Source organism: Spea bombifrons, chromosome 3, assembly GCF_027358695.1.
Source record: "Spea bombifrons isolate aSpeBom1 chromosome 3, aSpeBom1.2.pri, whole genome shotgun sequence".
Classification (NCBI taxonomy): Eukaryota; Metazoa; Chordata; class Amphibia; order Anura; family Pelobatidae; genus Spea; species Spea bombifrons.
This window is the reverse complement of record NC_071089.1, coordinates 85,651,703-85,673,270: the sequence shown is the minus strand read 5'-3', so window position 1 is coordinate 85,673,270 and position 21,568 is coordinate 85,651,703. Positions and strand designations below refer to the sequence as shown.

The window sequence follows — 21,568 nt, the reverse complement described above, 5'->3', positions numbered from 1 at the left end:
AAACCCCAAAAAACATCAAAAGTAAGGTACTTGTAGCGTAAACCGCAAATTCAGTCTCCTATATGTGGTGTTAAACCAAATATAAAAATATAACAAAGGTTCGTCTACATTCAAAGGTATTTATTATAAGGTAACCACACAGCAAACACATTTATCTTGTATACACACGCATAGCCAAACCCCACAGGACAACAACCCCCTTTTATCTCTCTCCATACATATAACAATTCCCTTCAACACAATTTGATCTCACCCACTGTTAAGCCTCCAGATCCGATAATAGCTCACTGCTGGGAGCTGACTCTCACCACATCCACCATGGAGGAAAAGGAACTGAAGGAGTTCATGTGTGGCATTATATTATATACCCTTCATTTGACATCACATCCTGTTTCATCACTTCCTTTAGTGAACTGTGGGAGGGAAGGATTATAAGAACACCCACCTTAACCTATTTCCTTTGTTTATGGGGACAAGACAAGTTACCACACTATAAAGTACTTAGCAAGGGGGCAAAAAAAGCAAGAGGATGGGGGAGAAGGAGAAATATACGCACACAGTGAGCATTGGTCAAATCAGGGACCAGTTTGTAGCCAACCTCCACCCGGTTTCCACCTCTCTGGGTCCTCCCCATAAAGCCTAATTAAAAGTCTGACGAATAAATGGAGAGGAGGACTGTCTGCTGTGTGGTCTGTCTTGCCCTTTGAATAATATTGAGAAGTTGTCATGTTGTCTTTGGCCACATGGCCTGGAACAAAGACTTTTTAGAAAGGATCTGAGTCTGTTCACCAAGATTGGCCGCAGCGTACAAAGCATTCAAGATAAGCACTCTTGCCCCTTGATCTTGTGCCCACCGCCCCCACGACCTCTGCACCCCCAAATTGTAAAGGTAACTGTAGAGGAATTGATGGCAATCTCTAATTCAGTGGAATTGGCCTTTCTAAATCGTCAGAGACTTCATCCGTAAGCATATCTCGGACAAAACATTTAAGATAAGCACTCTTACCTCTAGATCTAGATATTGTGCCCTCCATCCCCACCGACTGCTGCACCCCCCCAAATTGTAAAGGGAACTAGAATTCCCTGAAGTGATCTGCTATCGAGGCTGTTGTATAGGCTCGGATCTTGTCTGTATCTCTCACCTTGCCTATATATGCTGTCTGCCGCCTCTGCAGTAAGGCACTGGCCAAATATTTACTGCTTTTGTTCCGAAATTCGTAAAGTGCTTTTGTGGACCGGTAAAAGAGGTCCCTGCAAGTTTGCGTTCAAAAGTTTAGCCCAAATTACTTTTCATTCTAATAAAAATAAGTGTATGATACCACTGTTTGCAGTCGCGCATTGGAATGCACAAGGACGTTGCGTTTGCTTGTTGGATCTTGACCGATACTGAAAATTATTGTTAAGAGGTTGCACGTTGGTGCATGGGAATCGTATACGTTATTAAGTATAATTGCATCTGTTTTGTATACTTCACCAATGTTTGACATCCTGTCTTAGGTTCCTTTTGCCAGAAGATAAAGCTTGCAGCGAGGCCTTGGTCAAGTCTCAGTTTGTTGCTTGTATGGCAACGTGCCATTCACTCACAAAAATTGATGGAGTTCTTTCAGGTGACCCTCTTGATCTTAAAATGTTTGAAGCCATAGGATGGGTAAGTGGCACCATTTTCTTATGACTTTTAAATTACTATTTTTTGGAAATGTATGTATGTACAAAAAACTAATTGACCTCTCTAGCAAATAAGCCTTATGAGATCTGTAAGTTTGTTTCTCCTGAAGGTTTCATCACAAAAAACAGTACAGTACCCAATAACGGTTAAGAAGCTTTCTTTTAACCACTTATCACATGACATATGTTTCAGCCAAATGAATGAGGCAATTTTTCAGAATGATTTGTAGGTAGGATTTGAGTGTTCAATTAAAGTGTTAAATTTACCACTCACTTAAATTCGCAGATGCTGAGGGGATCCCATCTTTTCTTTGTCTCTCTCTCAAAAAATGTTTTCACTTCATTAGCCAGATTGCTTACAGTACTAATGCACCAACCTCTCAGCCCAGTCTGGATATATCCCATGGCTCATTCCTACCTACTGTACGCTCTTGTTAAAATTAGTGGATGTACCCTTAAGATTTTTTTTTTTTTTTTTATCGTTCCTAATTTCTACATATAGCCTATTCTTCAAACGGTTCTTTGCTCTGCTTGCACAACTTTTAGAACATCGCCTGTGATCTGTAACCCCATTTCCATCCAGCAGAGGGTGATCGCTATTAGAGTAGACACACACTTATCAGCCATAACATTATGACCACCTGCCTAATATTATGTAGGCCCCCTTTTTTCCACCAAAACTTGACCTGTCAAGGCATGGATTCCACCGGACCTCTGAAAGTGTGCTGTGGTATCTGCACCAAAACATTAGCAGCAGATCTTGTAAGTCCTGTAAGTTGTGAGGTGAGGCCTCCATTGGATACATCCTGGTGCCATGTGTTCTCTAGGTGAGCGACGCACACACCCGGCCATCCATGTGATATAAAAGAAAACGTGATTCATCAGACCAGGCCACCTTCTTCCATTGCTCTGTTATCCAGTTCTTACACTCACGTGCCCATTGTTTGGCGCTTTCTGCAGTGGACAGGGGTCAGCATGGGCACCCTGACTGGTCTGTAGCTATGCAGGCCTATAAGCAACAAACTGTGATGCATGGTGTGTTCTGACACCTTTCTCTCAAAACCAGCATTAACCTTTTTTCAGCAATTTGAGCTGCAGTAGCTCATCTGATGGATTTAACCACACACGTCTTTGCCCCCACGTGCATCACTGAGCCTTGGCCGTCTATGACTCAGTCACCAGTTCACCGCTTTTCCTTCCTTGGACCACTTTTGAGAGGTACTGACCTCTACAGTCAGTCGCTCAGATCCTTACGCTTGCCCGTTTTTCCTGTTTCTAACACACCCACTTTGAGGATGAAATGTTCGCTTGCTTCCTAATATATCCCACCCACTGCCATGATAACAAGATTATCTGTGTTATTCACTTCACCTGTCAGTGGTCATAATGTTATGGCTGATCTGTGTATATCGCTGCTGAGCATTAGCTCAGCCACCCAAAACTCTGCTGGGACTGCCATCACATGTTTTCCAGCACTCTGGAATATGATCCTGCTATATTAAATAATAATCGATCTGAACATGTCAAATCTCTTGCATTAAAGCCATTGCGCTGACACATTCAAATGCCACGTACAGCCCCTATCTGGGCATTAGTACGGTATGAGATGTGCCAGTTCCGAAATATGATTATAAGAAGTATCTTTCTACATTCTTCTGTGTAGATTCTTGATGAGGCCACTGAAGAGGAGACTGCACTTCACAACAGGATAATGCCAACCGTTGTCCAACCCCCCAAACAACCTCCAACGGGGCACAAGCCTGCGGACAGTCAGGAAATGGTACGTCTTTTAATGCACATTCACACAGTTTATGTAAAATGCGTATACAAGAATATGTGCCCATAGCTATTAACAGAGGATAAAATAATCAAACTTCACAAATGTTTCGACCGTGTAAAGCCAAAAAGTTGCTAATTCTGATTAGCTTTATGCCTATCCCATGCATATCACTGCGTTAACACATAAATGCCCATTTAAAGTACACAACCCCTGATATTTTTTTGTCTGTTTCCATAACCTGTAGCCCCCCTTCCCTCTTTTAACTTAGTTGAGTGAAACTCCTATGTGCACATTTTGTGCCGGATAGTTAACACATGTATCTTGCTTTCCCTGTGCGGCTGAGATCTATCACCGGTCTAGTGAATACGTCGGGTCGATGGGGAACATGTGCGCCCGCCACACGTTTGCAGAAGTGATGTAAAATGTAAAATGTAGACGCAGTGTTTATGCATTTCTATTTGAAAATGGTTTATAAATGTGCATCTGCAAACTACTGACTTTTTGGTGCACAAGTTCAGACATATTCTGTAAACTCACAATTTTTTTTGGCTTGTGTAAACTGTTACATTAATATAGTGTCGGCTGAGGACAGCTCTGCTGAAGCTTTGCTACATGATTTTATTACTCAAATAAAATAATTTGTTATTGGCACTGTCTTGTTTCCCTGCTTAACTGTCAAAAATGGCTTTCAAGGAACACTTTGGACATTTCCTTAGTAAAACATAATTGCCTCTGCATGCTGTGTTTGTATTTATAGCCATATAGTACATATCATGCCTGCATCTTGGAGTGTGAATCTATTAATTTGCCAAATTTCATATTTTTTACTGTATGGATTTAATCTGTGCAATGTCATCAATTGAATCGCATTATATTTGCTTAATCAGAGCGGCAGTCTTTACTGTTGTCGGGGTTTGCATTATTATTCCTGCCCATTAATTTAGTCCTCCCCATTAACTTATTCCCTAGTTTTTGATAGAAATGAGTTTGGTGCGGGAGCTGTAACTTGTTTTTGCCACTAAATTGCTTAGGTAAATTAGCCTGTCACTTTTAAATCAAATATTTACAACAAAATCTGCATCTGCTTTCTCACATGCTCGGATGCTGAGGGGTCTCACCGAGAGCTTCTGTGGTTTGCATGACACTAGGGAACTGTTTTTACGTATATATAGAACTGTAATTCATGCTGTAAAATGCACATTAAGTGTTACCCATAGTTTGTGTGAAGATTGTGCTCATTATATGTTTTTTTCCCTTCCGCAGGAACTTTTTGAGATTCCGGTAAGTATCACTCGAAAGATTTCTGTTATCTGGGCCCATGGCATGTCTGATATTTTTAATATTACTAAATTATTACTCACTGGAAGAAGCCGCCGTTTACAACGTTGCCACTAAAAGCTGTGTGTTGATTGAAAACACAATGAAGGATTTGTGTAAGAAAGTGACCTCATAGCTGTAGGAAGTAGAATTGTCCATTCAGCAGGAACATGGTTGCCGAGGCCACATTTTACACGTTTCCCTCCCTTAACATAGTCTCTCATCCTGATCTTTTGTAAAGCTGTTGTAGAATAAAAAGGTCTTTTCCGTTCTACGTTGTGTGTCTACGGATGAAATGCCTACTCTGGCCAGCAGATGTCTTGTGGTGTTGCTCGTGTTGTATTTCTGTCCTGGGTCCGAATGATCGTTTCGCTGTTGGCGTGTGTGAAAGGCTGCAGCTGTGCTGTCCATGAGGCTGCCCAGACCTAAAATAACTGATAAAGCTGCAGCATAAATCCCGATGGATCATCCCATCATAACATCTGCTTCCAGCGTATGCTGCATCTGTGTGCTGGGCCCTTACATCGCTGCTCCGGTACACCAAGGTGTTGCGAAGCAGTGATCGCAAGTGTTGCTTACAATGATTTTTGGGCTCTCGACCAGTTCCTGCCTTCCTTTAGTGCGATTACAGAGAAAGATCAGTGTTCAGAAAGCAGATTGTGTGGTTCGGTGGGAAACAGTGGTGATCTAATGGTAAAAGCATTCGTCTTTGGAAGCAGCGACGTCTTCTGCCTTTCCCTGTTCCGGCGGTAGCCCACACTGTATAATTCCCAAACCACATCGTTGAATTCATGGGCCAACGACATCTTGTGCATTTTCTGAGAGTGAGCTAATCACACGGTTTATTTAAGGATGCTGCATGTCATGATGTTTGAAGAATAGTCCCTTCTTGTTTGGCCGCTCTTCATTGCAGTACAAGAAACAACCGCTTAATACGTATACGTTTTTATGTATGAATACTTTGTGATTAACCAACAATACATTCTGTTCTGGGTATACGTTTACAGGCTGTCCATATATAAGGCGTTGCTTTGATTTCTTTTTTCTGAATTCTGCAGACTACTTATGAAATCGGAATTGTTCGTCAGTTTCCATTTTCTTCAGCGCTGCAGCGCATGGCTGTGGTTGCTAGAGTCCTGGGGGAAAAGCGGATGGATGCTTATGTGAAAGGGGCCCCGGAAGTGGTGGCTAGTCTCTGTAAAAAAGATACAGGTGAGGAGCGAGGCTTCTTTATTTCATGGAAAGAAATGTAAAATGTCCAGATAAATAAACCATATACACAGCCAGCCCTTTCACTGATATGGTATGAAGTACTGATCAGAGGCGGTACATCTCCTTTATTGTACACGTGGGCAAAATATGGGTGTCATATATATATATATATATATGTATATGTGTTTCTGTGCATTTTGTCTTAAGGGAGACAAAAAAGTCTCTACATGTTTTAACTTAAGGCACTACTTTCCGTTGCAGTTCCGTCTGATTTTGCCAGCGTTCTAGAAGAGTACACAAAGCAGGGATATCGCGTCATTGCACTTGCACACCGGAGGCTGGAGTCCAAAATTGCATGGCATAAAGTCCAAAACATTAGTAGGTATGAAGAGTGCTTTCATACCGATGTTGGTCCTGAGAATCCCTTTAGGGGGCGCTAGATAAATGGGGTACATGCTAAAACAGTGAGGGGCTCTAAACATGCATGGGCTAGGCATTAAGTGACAATTGCAAGTGTGCTAGTGCTTACAACAAGCCCAAAGTAAAGTCATGTCTGTGCAATCTACAAAAGATATATCACTAGTCATCATATCACTAGTGGTAAGCTTGGTTTAAAGTTTGATGTATTTTTTTATTTCAGGGACGCCATTGAAAATAACATGACATTCCTGGGTTTAATTATTATGCAAAACAAGCTGAAACAAGAAACACCGGCCGTTCTAGAAGACCTGCGCAAAGCCAACATCCGAATGGTCATGGTCACTGGTAGGAAAACTACATTTTTATCGCTTTTATTTTTTAAACCAGTGCGACCTCAACAGTAACTTCCATATTTTTTTGTTATGTGTGTCGTGCTACAGGAGACAACATGCTAACCGCAATTTCTGTTGCCCGAGACTGTGGGATGATTCTACCTCAAGATAAAGTCATTGTAGCCGAAGCACTACCTCCCAAGGATGGCCAGACGGCCAAGATCACCTGGCTGTATGCGGACAGCATGCCAAGAAGCAACTTGAATGCCATCAATTCAGAGGTAAGACAAAGTGCAGAGGCATACATTAAGCAGAACCAAAATCCTTAATCTACTGCCTGAAGTAAATCCATACGATAGAAATGCTTTTATGCCTGTATTCAATTTCTATGATATAAGTTTCTTTCACCGTTTCGTAGATATGTCCTCAAGGCTTACAGAGTTTTATTATTTGTTTTTCTTACTGATTCTGCGGATCATAGACAGACGGATCAGACGGAATGAGTAGCTTTCTTCAAACTCGTACACTAAAGCTATTAGTCACTTAATTGTTATGTACACCTTTAGAGTTGCATATATCAAATATTTCAGTAGTTTAGTTATTCTAAGTTATAGTTAATTGTATAAGTTATTGATTATTCAGTCATATTAAACAGTTCAATTCGTTCCTATATGTACAGATTTGCCTCGTGCTTATTCGGTTGTTTGCCGTGAACCATGTGATGTCTTTAGGACAAATACATTGATGGGTCCTGCATTTTTACAGGGGAGATTCGTAACCAAAGGGAAACAACTCTTCATTGCACTAATGCTATTTGCAAATTCCCAAGTCGTCTCTCCAGTATAATGCTTCAGTCAATCAGTAGCTGGTGGTCTTTAGTTGGACGTCCCGACTTTTTGGCATAGGCTTAGGAGCTTGCCTCGTGTGCCCCAGGTCCATGGCGAATGCTTGATTTGAGTATCTTTCTTGCTTTGTTCTTTCTTCCCAGGGTATCCCAGTTAAGGTGGTAAATGACAGTCTGGAAGATAATCAGATGATCGATTATCACTTTGCAATGAATGGCAAATCATTTGCAGTTATTCTGGAGCATTTCCAGGATCTTGTTCCAAAGGTAACGTGTCCCTTCACCGTACGTTTTTTCTCTTAAGTTGCTCTCTAAAATGTTGTAAACCTTTATACTCTTCTTATAGCTGGTGTTACACGGCACGGTATTTGCACGCATGGCTCCTGATCAAAAGACGCAGCTGGTGGAAGAATTGCAGAATGTAGAGTGAGTAGGATTCAGTGATTCAGTCATTAACAAATTAAAGCATTTTGTACATTTCAAGTTCAACCAATAAGAATGACCCTTTAAATAAAACGCATATCTCTCCAATGTGCTTTTGTATCACCTCTAATTACTTGTGATGATTAGAGTGCCAACATTTTTAGGGCCTTTCTCTGTGTTTAGTATTTTTGTGATCCATATCCATCCCTTTATATCATTATGTGATATTATACTTATATGGAATCTTAAAATGCAGATGCAGGAGAATCTTAAATATTGTGTATATTCATATTATTTCAAGTGTTGGTCACTACACAGCCTCACTTGCCTGTTATTCTGTTTTACAGCTATTATGTTGGCATGTGTGGCGATGGAGCAAACGATTGCGGAGTAAGTTTGTTTCTTTTGCCTATTTAGTAAAGTAGCCAGATTTAGGAAGCTTTTGTGTGATTTTCGAAGCTTTTGCCTTTTTGAACTAGTAAAGCATATGTTTTATGTATGCATTCGTTTAGTGTTTTTCTCTTTTTCTGTGTTTGCGTCCAAGTTTGGCGGTGTCCGAATGTTAGGAGGGCATCGGTTTTATTCATTTGATAATGTATCTCTTGGTAGGCACTGAAGAGAGCCCATGGAGGGATATCACTGTCTGAACTGGAAGCATCCGTTGCCTCTCCTTTCACCTCCAGGACTCCCAGCATTTCTTGCGTCCCCAACCTTATCCGGTACTGTATACTTCCATCGCTTTCGTATTAGACTGACATGTTCCTAAATCTGGAATCTGCAGAGTGGGGCAGTTCTTTTTGAAGGGAAATATGTTTTAGTAACCGTGCTTCTAATGTTTAATAGCTTTAAACAGCTACAGGCTGCTTCTTACACTCATAAATCGGTTGAACTCGTGTCATATCCTTGTAGATTAGGACCTCTGTGAACGTAAATCTGGGCCTCTTTTCTGTTATTCAGTTGATTTTGTTACAGATTTATAATGTCTGCCTGAAATAATCAGAGCCGATAGCAGAGAGCCGTCTGCCAAGCCTTCCACTTTAAGCTAAATTGAAAGTTATGCCTTGAGGGCTATTAAAATGAGTAAAAATAACATCAAATGATGACCAAAAGAATAATGATAAAATTACTAAAAGTGTGGTATAAAGCTTCATATCGAGAAATCTGCATTCATCTCCACCCCGTACTGTTAGAATGTGTGTGATTTTAATGCGACACAGATATCCCATAAAATGCCTGTGTATTTCAATGCTGTATTGCCTGAAAGCAACAGAGTTGTTTACTGCTAATCTAATGAAGAGACTCTGGAGTCTGTGAACTTCCAACCAAGTCCTTTATTAGGAACCCTGGTGTTGGCGGCGCGGCTCCCAGATTACTCTTATGCCTGCTGGATTGAGGTTACGCTGGCTGAGAATTATTACTCTGAAATTGCTCTCCATCATCTGAAATGTTGGCAGTGGGTTCCAGCAGCATGTTAAAGTTGCTGTTCCACCTGCTCAGCTGAATTTATTACATTTATAACTAACAACCAGCCTGCTATTGCTTCACAAATGAAGCGATCCCAGCAACAATTACGAATGTGGGAAATTTTTACAATGTTTGGGCAGTTAATTTTAAGCCATTAAATCGGTAAAGGAAAGAATAAAATGGGACATTTAGGCTTGGTTTGTTTACTATACTAGACAATGGCAATAAGTGGAACAGCGCTTTTCATCCCACACTGTCCATCACCTTGTTCCTTTGTAATCATTGTAGGGTATCAGCTTCTTCAAACAACCTTTTTATTGTGTAAAGTATGTATATGTAAAAGTGGCAGCGCGGTTTATCATTCGGGTTCTCCTGTTGTTGTAGGGAAGGACGAGCTGCTTTGATCACTTCGTTCTGTGTGTTCAAGTTCATGGCTCTGTACAGTATTATACAATACTTCACAGTTACCCTCCTGTATTCGGTGAGTATGATATATATATGCTAGCAGTCAGCTTGTTAACTGCTCAGCTAATAGCTTGTCCCCTTCACTAATTTTAATGAAATAATGTGTGATATTGTGTTTGCGCTCACTGCATTCAGAAATGTGTTTTTGTTTCCGTCTTGCAGATCCTCAGCAATTTAGGGGACTTCCAGTTTCTGTTTATTGACCTGGCGATTATTTTAATAGTAGTGTTTACAAGTGAGTATCTTTTTAATTACTTTATTAACCAAAGAAACTTGCATGTTGCATCGTTCCCAATTATTGGGTTTATTCTGACACGGGCTGCTGTTCTTTGTGATTCCTAAAGCTCACTTGCTCTGAATCACTTTTTGGAAGTGTCTGTGTGTGTGCTCGGAAAACTTAGTGTTTCATCCCGTAATTAAGTTCAGCAGTCTGATGTGTGTCTGAGAAAACAAACATGTTGGCGGCCCGATCTACTTCCTCCTTCAGCCTGAACTCCACATTCTTCTGTTTTTAGCTAAATGTGGGAAAGGCCTGGAAACCATGATATGAGCCAGTTGGATCTTTCAGCCTGCATGTTTAGTAGCTGCTGGCTTATATAGTACTAATTATGTATTCTTGCTTTGTTGGCTACCTATATATATCTCAGTAAACAATCATTAGATCATTTGTAAGCTTAAGGTTTATGGGTCAGTGCTATATCTTCTTTTATCACTTTTATAATTAATGACCAAATAAGACAAAACAAAATCGTAAGAAAAAAAGAACCTCAAACGTAATGGTCTCAACAAAGCTTTTATAATGCTCTTTAACCGCTGTAATTGACACGTGACGTCCATGCTAAACAATCGTTTCCCTCACAGTGAGCTTGAACCCTGCCTGGAAAGATTTGGTAGCACAGAGGCCGCCCTCCGGGCTCATCTCAGGACCACTGCTCTTTTCTGTCCTCTCTCAAATCCTCATCTGCGTCGCTTTCCAGACAGTTGCTTTCATGTGGGTGAAAGTGCAGCCATGGTACGAAGTCTGGACGCCCAGCACCAAGTAAGTGACCATTTCATATAGCTCTGTATATGTGGGACAAATGGGTAGGACATACGTAGATCGGTAGAATCGGTAAAGTGTCAAAAACTGTAAGCAGCATGGAAGCTGGTTGACGTGTAGGCGCTTACGTAAACACCGACATGTAATATCTTACCGGTGTTCTAATCCGAGTGACATGGCACACATTTTTCCGGTGTGAAACCATCATTTAGTGAACCTAGTCTGGCGGAGAGGATCAGCTATCTGGATTCAGCTACATCTAGTATCAAGGGGTGGTTGGGAGAGAATTGCAGTTTTATCTTATTGATTTCAATTTGCATTGTAAAGGTCAGCACAAGTGAGCGTCCTGCTCCAAGAAAAGCTTGGATTGTCCCGATTAAAGCATATTTAATTCAGTGAAGTTCCCTGAGCCCTCTCACTTATTGCAGAGAAATAAATCGGAGGTTGTCCTCAAAGCTCTCCTTCAAACTATCCTGCCATCTTCTCTCGGTTCCGTTAAAATGCAAAAATTAGCAAAACATCTTATCTGTGGAATACTTTGGGAAAGTAAGTACACCAGGACTTATATCCACTTATGTTTCCCCCTTTAGTGTTTGCAACATCTCCTCTGATATTCATATTGGCAACACTACCGAACACGACGAACACAACATCAAAAACTTTGAGAACACCACACTGTTCTTTGTGTCTTCGTTCCAGTACCTCATTGTGGCAGTTGTGTTCTCTAAGGGAAAGCCATTTCGACAGCCAAGCTACAAGAACTGTGAGTTTTGGTGTATACTAATTGAATACTTTTTGAATACGTTTTTCCCATGGGTTTCAGCACAGATAGAGTTCCAGTGAAGTTTATTTTAAATTTTTTTTTAAAAACACAAACCTTACATTAAAGGCAGGATTTACGCAATTGGTATCTGTGGGTGAAAGGGGAACTTAACTTTCCCAATGCCTTTAAACTTGTTTTGAGATAACAATTGTGCAAATCTTTTAATTTCAGTAAAAAAAAATGCTTACTAATATCAAGTATAAAAATAAACTTTAACGGAACAGTAAAAGAACTTACAGTATGTGTGTGTCTGTCATCACATGTATTATATTGCATTGCTTATTTATAGGTGCAAAATCCATAGCACATTAGAGGCACAGTGAAAATTGACGATGATTTATTAATATTTTATAATTTTTTTAAATTATGGTCTGCATTGTGTTATGCTAATGAAGCCCATTTGAACATAGACTTTAGTCAGAGTCTGAGTTATAAACAGTAAGCCATTCTATTGTTAACCACCGGAAGTATGATTAGGAGTCAGGGTGTATGTGTAGTAGATTGGGCTAAGATAACATACATACAAACAGGGCCGGCCCTACCATGGAGCAGAGTGGGGCAATTGCGGCATTTTTTTTTCTTTTCAATAAAACGGAGGAGAGAGAGGGGCGCTGAGTGGTTTTCGCTTACCAAGTTGTCAGTACCCACTTGGCGCCCCTCTCTCTCCTCTGCGAGCTCTCTAGCTCGGTTGCGACTTGTAATGCTGAGCGCCGGAATATGACGTCATTTCCGGCGCTCAACAGTAAAGCAGCGCGCACCGCGGCAGAGCAGGGAGACTTGCTGCAGGACTGCTGGAAGGTAAGTGAAGTACAAGGGGGGGGGGGTAGGGTGGGAGGGAGCGAGAGGAAGGGTAGATAAGATATTGACCCCTGGCGGGGGGGGGGGGGGGGCGTCATTTTAAACTTCGCCCCAGGCGGCATTACCGTATTTGCTCGATTATAAGACGACCCCCCAAAATCTGAATATTAACTTAAGAAAAAAAGAAAAAGCCTGAATATAAGACGACCCCAAAGGAAAAAAGTTTTCCCAGTAAATGTTAATTCATGTAAACTATTTTTTTTAATAAAAGCTATGATTGAGAAAAATATTTTTTTTGTTTTTATTTCTTGTATTTTCCAACCTGCCCCCCTGTTACGCACATCTGCCCCCAGGCTTGCCACTCCAATATGGCACTGTGGCCCATGATATGCCTTTTAACCCTCTATATGCCACTGTGCCCCATGGTATGCCTTTTGACCCCCTATGTGCCACTCTGCCTCCAGAAATGCCTTATACCCCTATATCCCATTCTGGCATTTAGGGGGTTAAAATGCATATTATGGGGCAGAGTGGCATATAGGGAGGTATAAGGCATTCCAGGAGGCAGAGTGGCATTAAGGGAGTTAAAAGGCATTGTATAGAGCACTCTGCCTCCAGAAATGCCTTATACCCCTATATGCCACTCTGCCATTTAGGGGGTTAAAAGTCATATTATGGGGCAGAGTGGCATATAGGGAGGTATAAGGCATTTCAGGAGGCAGAGTGCTCTATTAAATGCCCCCTTAACGCCACTCCAGAAATGCCCTATGCCCCCATTTAACACACACACACACCCTATACCCCCATTTAACTAACTAACACACACACACACACACACACACACACACACACACACACACACACTCTCTCATCCCCCTTCCCCCGCTCTCCCCCCTCTCTTACCGGTGCTTCCAGCCGGGGCAGCTGGTTGACGTCGCCTTCTGCTGCAGCCGGAAGGAGGTGTGGCTAGCAGCGGGGGTTTGTATGCGTCCGTCGCGTATACTTTCCCCGGCTGTCAGAGATCAGCTCTCTGATCTCTGACAGTCGGGGAAGGTCTATGCGACGGACGCAGACAACCCCCGCTGCTAGCCACACCTCCTTCCGGCTGCAGCGGACGTTGTCTACGCGGATCGTGTAGACGTCAACCCGCTGCCCCGGCAACACAGAGGAAGCAAGGAAGCACCGGTAAGTGTGTGTATGATGGGGGGGGGGGTCGGGTGAGACAGGAGGATCCAGGTCCCCTGCAGCGGTGCGGGGGATCTGGATCTCAGTCTCCTAATCAGACCTCTATTTGAGGTCTGATTAGAAGACGACCCCGATTAGAAGACGAGGGGTATTTTTCAGAGCATTTGCTCTGAAAAAAACCTCGTCTTATAATCGAGCAAATACGGTATGTCTTGGGCCGGCCTTGCATACAAATGACTAATATGCAGCAGAAAAACATTTTTAATCTTATAGTAGTAGCCAAGAAGAAACGCGTTATGACCGGTGGTTTGTGGGGATGAGATTGGGGACAAGACTGCTTGGGTGAGAATGATTTGATTGTAGTCAGTGGTGTGATGTTGCTCATATACACCAATAATTTGTTTCCACTTTCTATTTCTCTTTCAGATCTGTTTGTCACATCAGTGTTGGCTCTGTATGCCTTAATATTGTTCTTCATGCTATATCCCATTGATTCCATTAACGACTTCTTTGAGGTGAGTGCACATAGTCTCATTTTTTGGTTGTAAAGCTTTTTCTTGTCGATTTGGTTACTCATTTCCGTATTTACCGCTAATGCATCTTTTCAACCTCTGAAATAAATATTTTTTAAAAAGCAGGAGATTTAGATGATTCTGTAGTGCCCAGGGTTAAAATGGGACATAGGTGAACAATAGTATATTAAATAGCCCACATTGTTAGTCATTGTTTAGTTTAAATCAAATGCTGTCTTCCTATAACAAAAGACAACAGCCCAGACAGTAAACATTATACAGTTAAGAGGCACAGAGTAAAGAATGATGAGAGATTACAACAATACTAAAGTATTGCTTCCACGACTCATTGTTAGTTAAACAAACCGCATGTTATGATCCTGATATCAGCTAGTGACATATCGGTGTACTAAGGGCCAGAGGGAGTCCTAAATGGGCAAATGCCATTCCAGAAGGATGTTGGCCACACTCACATATGCATAATGTGCTCCAGGGCAGCTATTCTTCAGCATTCTGAAGCCTAATGAAGAGGTCTCATATATATATATATATATATATATTAGATATATATATATATATATTAGATATATATATATATATATATATATTAGATATATATATATATATATTAGAGATATATATATATATATATATATATATATATATATATATTATATATATATATATATATATTATATATATATATATATATATTATATATATATATATATATATTATATATATATATATATATATTATATATATATATATATATATATATATATATATATATATATATATATATATTATATATATATATATATATATATATATTAGATATATATATATATATTAGATATATATATATATATATATATATATATATATATTAGATATATATATATATATATATATATATATATATATATATATATTAGATATATATATATATATATATATATATATTAGATATATATATATATATTAGATATATATATATATATATATATATATATATATATATATATATATATATATATATATATATATATATATATATATATTAGATATATATATATATATATATATTAGATATATATATATATATTAGATATATATATATATATATATATATATATATATATATATTAGATATATATATATATATATATATATATATATATTAGATATATATATATATATATATATATTAGATATATATATATATATATATATATATATTAGATATATATTAGATATATATATATATATATATTAGATATATATTAGATATATATATATATATATATATATATATATTATATATATATATATATATATTAGATATATATATATATATATATATATATTAGATATATATATATATATATATATATATATATTAGATATATATATATATATATATATATATATATATATATATATATATATATATATATATATATATATATATATATATATATTAGATATATATATATATATATATATATATATATATATTAGATATATATATATATATATATATATATATATATATTAGATATATATATATATATATATATATATATATTAGATATATATATATATATTAGATATATATATATATATTAGATATATATATATATATATATATATATATATATTAGATATATATATATATATATATATATATATTAGATATATATATATATATATATATATATATTAGATATATATATATATTAGATATATATATATATATATATATATTAGATATATATTAGATATATATATATATATATATATTAGATATATATATATATATATAGATATATATTAGATATATATATATATATATATTAGATATATATTAGATATATATATATATATATATTAGATATATATATATATATATTAGATATATATATATATATATAGATATATATTAGATATATATATATATATATATATATATTAGATATAGATATATAGATAGATATATATTAGATATAGATATATAGATAGATATATAGATAGATATATAATTTGTATTAAAATGGCAGCAATTGTTTCTTGCGTCTAATATGAATGACTTGTGAGATTCATGCTTAACCTCTTTTCTTACTCCTTTCTTATTTGTAGTTGGTCTGCGTTCCTTACCAGTGGCGGATTTCCATGCTTATCGTTATAGCTGCAAACACTCTTGTGTCTGTCTTGGTAGAGGTAAGAATGAAATTAAGAGGTGTTTTTTTTCTTAACGGTACTGTAGACATCTAATGTTATATGTAGACTGTGGAATTTAATGTTCTTGTTTTATTTTATGAATGACAGATTTACAAATGCTCAACTTAAAAAGGTTGAGATACCGTAGTTTGCAGATTTCAATGAAACTCTAGATTTTTTTTTTTTGATCGATGCAACGTTATTCTCTGCTTCATGTAACCGAGGAAAGCCTTGTCTGTAGAGTAAAAGTTGCTGAATTTTGTTTAGAAATAGGTGTTTATTATCAAGCATGCTTGTAAAAAAGTGTTGTGTTCGGAGGAATACATCTTTTTTAGGTTTCAGAACTGGCTTGACAGCCACCTTTGCACTGTAGATGTGATGCCTCTGGTTCCTAACAAATCATTTAGCGAATTTAGTGTTGCATTTACTGCTGAAGAGAAGGCATGCAGCATATTGCAAAGCAAGGCGTGTGAATCGTATGGCAGGATGGCTGCTCATCGCTTTGCCTTCATGCACTGTAGCATTTTGTTTTTTATTCCCTGCAATGATATACTGCTGCTTTTAATTTCTGAACAATGTGTCGGAATGTAGCATGCCGTGTGTCCTGTGTCTCATCATTGTTTATGTACATGCCACAGTAATTAAACTGTGATCCCCATCGTCATCATCATCATCATCGTCCCTTTACTGGTATAGAAGGCCTGTTCTTTAGAATCATCTCAATGATTAATGGCCTTTTTTTTACCTGCCTTTAGCTCCTTCAGACTTCTTAGAGTTAGGAAACCTTTTATATCTAATTCTGCAATCACACATTTTGTTTCAATCTATTCCTTAATATTTAAGGTATAAAGGGGGCGCACATTAATTAAATGTTCAATTTCATCAACAATTTCTTCAGCAACAGCAGATTGCAGATTAACTGAATACGAATATAAACATTTATCAATTTTCTTATTCGACAGATATTTCTTTAAAAAAAAAAAATGAAATCACAAATGTTCTACTCTTTTGTTTGTACTTAAATTTCTATGCTCATTGGAGATTTTAAAAACGTTAACTTTCGATATTTCCAGATTATACCCCTGCATATTTTTGTATCGTTGTTGGGCAACGGTCACCAAACTGAAATTCTCAATTTATTACTAATTGAAGTGACGCACAATTAAATCTACCATACTTTGAACAGTCCACCTTCTAAACTATGTGGCATTTAAAGGGACACCCATGAACATTATTATGTTATTCTCCATATGCTAATAAACGGTGCCCACCCACTGCCCTTTCCAGCGTATGTGCCAGTGGCTCGAAAAGATCGCCACTTGGTTCATGGTGTGCTTCACTTCCCTTTAAATGGGGGAAAAAAACCATTAAAAGTAAAATGACATCATCATGTAACTGCTTCACTGGCCAGGTTTCATGCCAAAAGCAGACACTCACATTATGAAGTTTAAAATCTCCAACTAAGCACATGTCCTGATAAAAATGTGTATCGAGTACGTTTGATTTGAGTACTAGTACCTTGATTGTGTTCTGCAAGTTATTTACCTGACTTAATGAATTGACGTAATTTGCATGTCTCTAATGATGAACCGGTCCTTTTAATTTTACCCACCCACAATGTCTCGCAGAATTTCGTCCTTGATATGATACTTTGGAAGCTTGTGTTCAACAGAGACAAGCAAGGAGAGTCCCAGCACATGGTCACCCACACTCCACAGGTTGGAATCTCACTGTTCGTATGCATTGGGCCGCTTATATCCTGTGGTCTCCTTATCTCTTGCGTTGGCGGATATGCCGTGTCATGCGCTTTATCATCCTTGTATGCATGCTCTTGCAAACATCTGTGCAAAAAGCTATTGCAGTGCTCAGCCGCTTCAAGTGCTTGGTGCCAGGTTCCTGTTTTTCCTTTGTGGCAAGAATGACTGTCCTTGTATAAATGCTGCGGTCTCAAGAACATTGGCCATACCAGGGCAGATCGAGTATGTGGGCCCATATGGTTCCCGGAGCTCATGTTAAAAATACACCTGGCTGGCTGAGCATCTTGGGAGGTGCATACGGCAAAAACTATATTGCTTCATTTTGAAATGTACAGGGAAAATATATTTGTCAGATGAATAGAAACACAGCAGGTAGATATGTTAACTGAATGTTATCTGAAAGCCATTTCTTGAATTGACTACAATATCACTTAATCAGGAGTAGGAAACAGTACGGATGTTTAATACAAAAAGAGTAGGCAAGCTCTGTAAAACTACTTTGTATAAATGCCGGAAAGCAAGCATCTTGTGAGATTTACAGCAAGTAGGAAAGTATATCAGACTGGATTTACCCGTTTTAACTATGGGGGAGATTTACTGAACGGTATGATAGCTGATGTTAATTAGCAATTCCTTAGTATTAAGATTCTAGTATTGTATTCAAGTGGTTAAAAAAAAAAGCGTAGATTTGTGATGTGCTTTTATTGGTTGTCTAGATACTTTATGCCTCATGGCAAGTTCCATGTACGGCTAAGTCATAGGGCTTTAGTTTGTCATGACCTTGCTTCATGATAAGTTCCTAGCGACTGAACTCACTGATCTCCTAATTTAGGAATAATAATTGCTCGGAAGTCTACTTTCAGTAATGTATTAATATATATATACTCTGCAAGCGTGTCAGTCTATATAGAATTCCATTCCACTCAAATTATTTATCTCTGTCCATAGGAGGCCAATGATCATTTTGCGTCGAGATTCTTGTCGTGGCTGTGTTTCTGCAAAAAGAAGACTCCAAAAGCCAAGTACATGCATTTGGCACAAGAGCTTTTGGTGGATCCAGACTGGCCTCCCAAGCCAAGAACGACTACAGAAGCGAAAGCACCTGTGCAAGACAACGGCAGCTACCAAATTATCACCATTACGTAGCAGTTAATACCAAATTTGGCTTTATTTTATGATTGTTTGCTTTGCAGCAGTTGGCGAATGGGCCGGAAGTACATTGTCAGTTCTTCTTGCAGCTAGCTGGCTAAATGATAAGGAAATTGAATCCAACTTCACTGGTCTATTTTTTTTATGTCAAATGTTGGGCAAGTCCACCAACATTGCGCACTGTCTCTCTGTGTGACAGAGAGGGAGTTTCCAAAAGAATTTGGGAAAAAAACAAACCAAATCCGCCCAACCCCCCGAGTATCAGCCACACATTGTGTTTGTGGGAAAAAAAGTTACCTTCCAACTTCCAGTCTTGTTTCTACATGTAGTGCAATACCCTCCAATATATGATTTAAAAAAGATCTTAAATACCTGCTCTGCTCGTTGTCTCCCATAATGGCCGCTGAGCTTCACTTGTTTAAGCTGCCATGTTAATGGTAATACAGTGCCAAGAGTATCCATGACGCAACGGCCCCAAACTAATCCACGATTGTTACTGTTAATATTTTTAGCTTAATGTTGCATATCGGTAATTGACATGGATTGGTTATCCTGCTTCTCAACCAGTGAGTAGAGTGTTCTTGCTACCTCAGTTCGGTTTCTGATCCTACAGTTCTATGATGATACTGCCTTGCGAGGTGCTGTACATGTATAAATCAAATCAATCAAGTACGTTACGCTTCTAGCCCGAGAATGCAATGTCTTTATTTGCATAGCCGCATCATGTAGTTATAAACCTGTTTATACAAAGACTGCTATCATTTATACGACTAAGAGTAATGCAGCTCTAGCCAAAAGGAAGAGGCTACTATGGCTCACAATGGCTGTGCCGCTTTATAGTAAATTATCACAAAAGTCTGAAAAGTGTAAGGTCATGTTAACATTTGTAATGCATACAAAATAATTGTAAGAAAGCATTTCAATGCACATGTCCTATGCTGAGAATATGATGCAGCTGATCACCTCCTCTCTGGTTGGCCGCTCATTTAGCAGCTTTTTGAAATTGCTGTGAAATAACCTCTTGCCCCTGGTTGTTTTTATTTTGATACATATGGTTTCTCAGATATGTCTAAGAAACAGCGTGTGAGCAATTCCGTGTGTATCTGTGTCCTGGAGCTGATAAGGACGGAGGAAATGTGATGTCACTTCACTTGGACGTCTCAAACCGCCTCCAAGATAAGCTTTAAAAAAGGAATACTTTTTTTTTGCTTGGTGCTGTGTTTTCGTTTAATAACGCCACGTATGGACACAGACACTTGAAGGAGTTTCATAATATTAGCCAATATCAGAATGCTGATTATTACAAATGAAACCTTTTTAATGAAATTCAATATGCTCCAAAACCTACCCCTGCATTGTTTGCTTCTGTCTTCGTTCAACTGTAGGATCCAACTACTTACCTTCATATCACTTGAGAAGCTAACTTTTTTCCGAAACACCATTCAGGGAGTGCACATCAAGTAAATTCTGAACTCGCCGACTTTATTCCTAAACCAATAGTAAATATTTAATGTGTTGTAAATTTCCTTGTAAAGTATTTTACCTGAAATCGTATTTTTTAATTTTTCTTTCTTGCTCTATCTATGCATTTCAGACCCAGAGCTGTGAATTTTTTTTTTTTATTGACATAATGCTGTGTTCAGTTATCTTGTTGGTCACCAAGAAAATAACTTTACCCCCCCCCTGCAGGCACTAATGGGTTAAAGGCTGTGCCTAAGACAGTGGCTGATGAAAAAAATAATAATTCTACAATAGCAAGTACCCCTGGCAGGAGCTTCCAAACAAAGCATAACGATGACTGCCCTGTGATTTTCTTTTTACATTGTAAGACCAATTTTGAGTCAACTTGGAGCTCCATCAACAGCCAGGGTATTCTCGAATATCCAGAGTAGTTTCCTACAGGGTGCACAGGACCTTAATCACACACGTGTCTGTGGTTTGAGTTGAGGATGTATCATCGGAGAGGTAATTTGTTTAGTGGGAGACTCTCAAACTGATCTTACACTTTCTTTGATGCTCTTCATTGCCATCAGCACAACAGCAACTGCTAACAATTCCAGCACACTCAGATGGAATAACTGAGTGTGCTGGGGAAAAAAACCCTACAAACGTGTGCATGGTGTCCCTTCATATGTGTAGTGAGAAGGTATAGAAGAGGGA

General features: G+C 38.2%; 1 protein-coding gene across 2 annotated transcripts in view; it reads left to right on the top strand.

The window, feature by feature from the left end:
- ATP13A3 (ATPase 13A3) overlaps positions 1-19,531 on the top strand; it is a 32,236-nt gene extending 12,705 nt beyond the window's left edge. Inside the window, exons 14-32 of one of the 2 annotated variants that reach the window (XM_053459165.1) lie at positions 1,498-1,648; positions 3,329-3,445; positions 4,709-4,726; positions 5,821-5,974; positions 6,236-6,356; positions 6,615-6,739; positions 6,835-7,007; positions 7,715-7,837; positions 7,917-7,996; positions 8,341-8,383; positions 8,603-8,712; positions 9,842-9,938; positions 10,085-10,157; positions 10,784-10,961; positions 11,552-11,724; positions 14,194-14,282; positions 16,422-16,502; positions 18,131-18,220; positions 19,208-19,531. In XM_053459165.1, coding sequence (XP_053315140.1) covers positions 1,498-1,648; positions 3,329-3,445; positions 4,709-4,726; positions 5,821-5,974; positions 6,236-6,356; positions 6,615-6,739; positions 6,835-7,007; positions 7,715-7,837; positions 7,917-7,996; positions 8,341-8,383; positions 8,603-8,712; positions 9,842-9,938; positions 10,085-10,157; positions 10,784-10,961; positions 11,552-11,724; positions 14,194-14,282; positions 16,422-16,502; positions 18,131-18,220; positions 19,208-19,405 — 2,194 coding nt within the window. In that variant the 3' untranslated portion in view covers positions 19,406-19,531. The remainder of the gene's footprint in view (positions 1-1,497; positions 1,649-3,328; positions 3,446-4,708; positions 4,727-5,820; positions 5,975-6,235; positions 6,357-6,614; positions 6,740-6,834; positions 7,008-7,714; positions 7,838-7,916; positions 7,997-8,340; positions 8,384-8,602; positions 8,713-9,841; positions 9,939-10,084; positions 10,158-10,783; positions 10,962-11,551; positions 11,725-14,193; positions 14,283-16,421; positions 16,503-18,130; positions 18,221-19,207) is intronic. The other variant, XM_053459166.1, reaches the window with a different exon arrangement.
- The last annotated feature ends 2,037 nt before the right edge of the window (positions 19,532-21,568 follow it).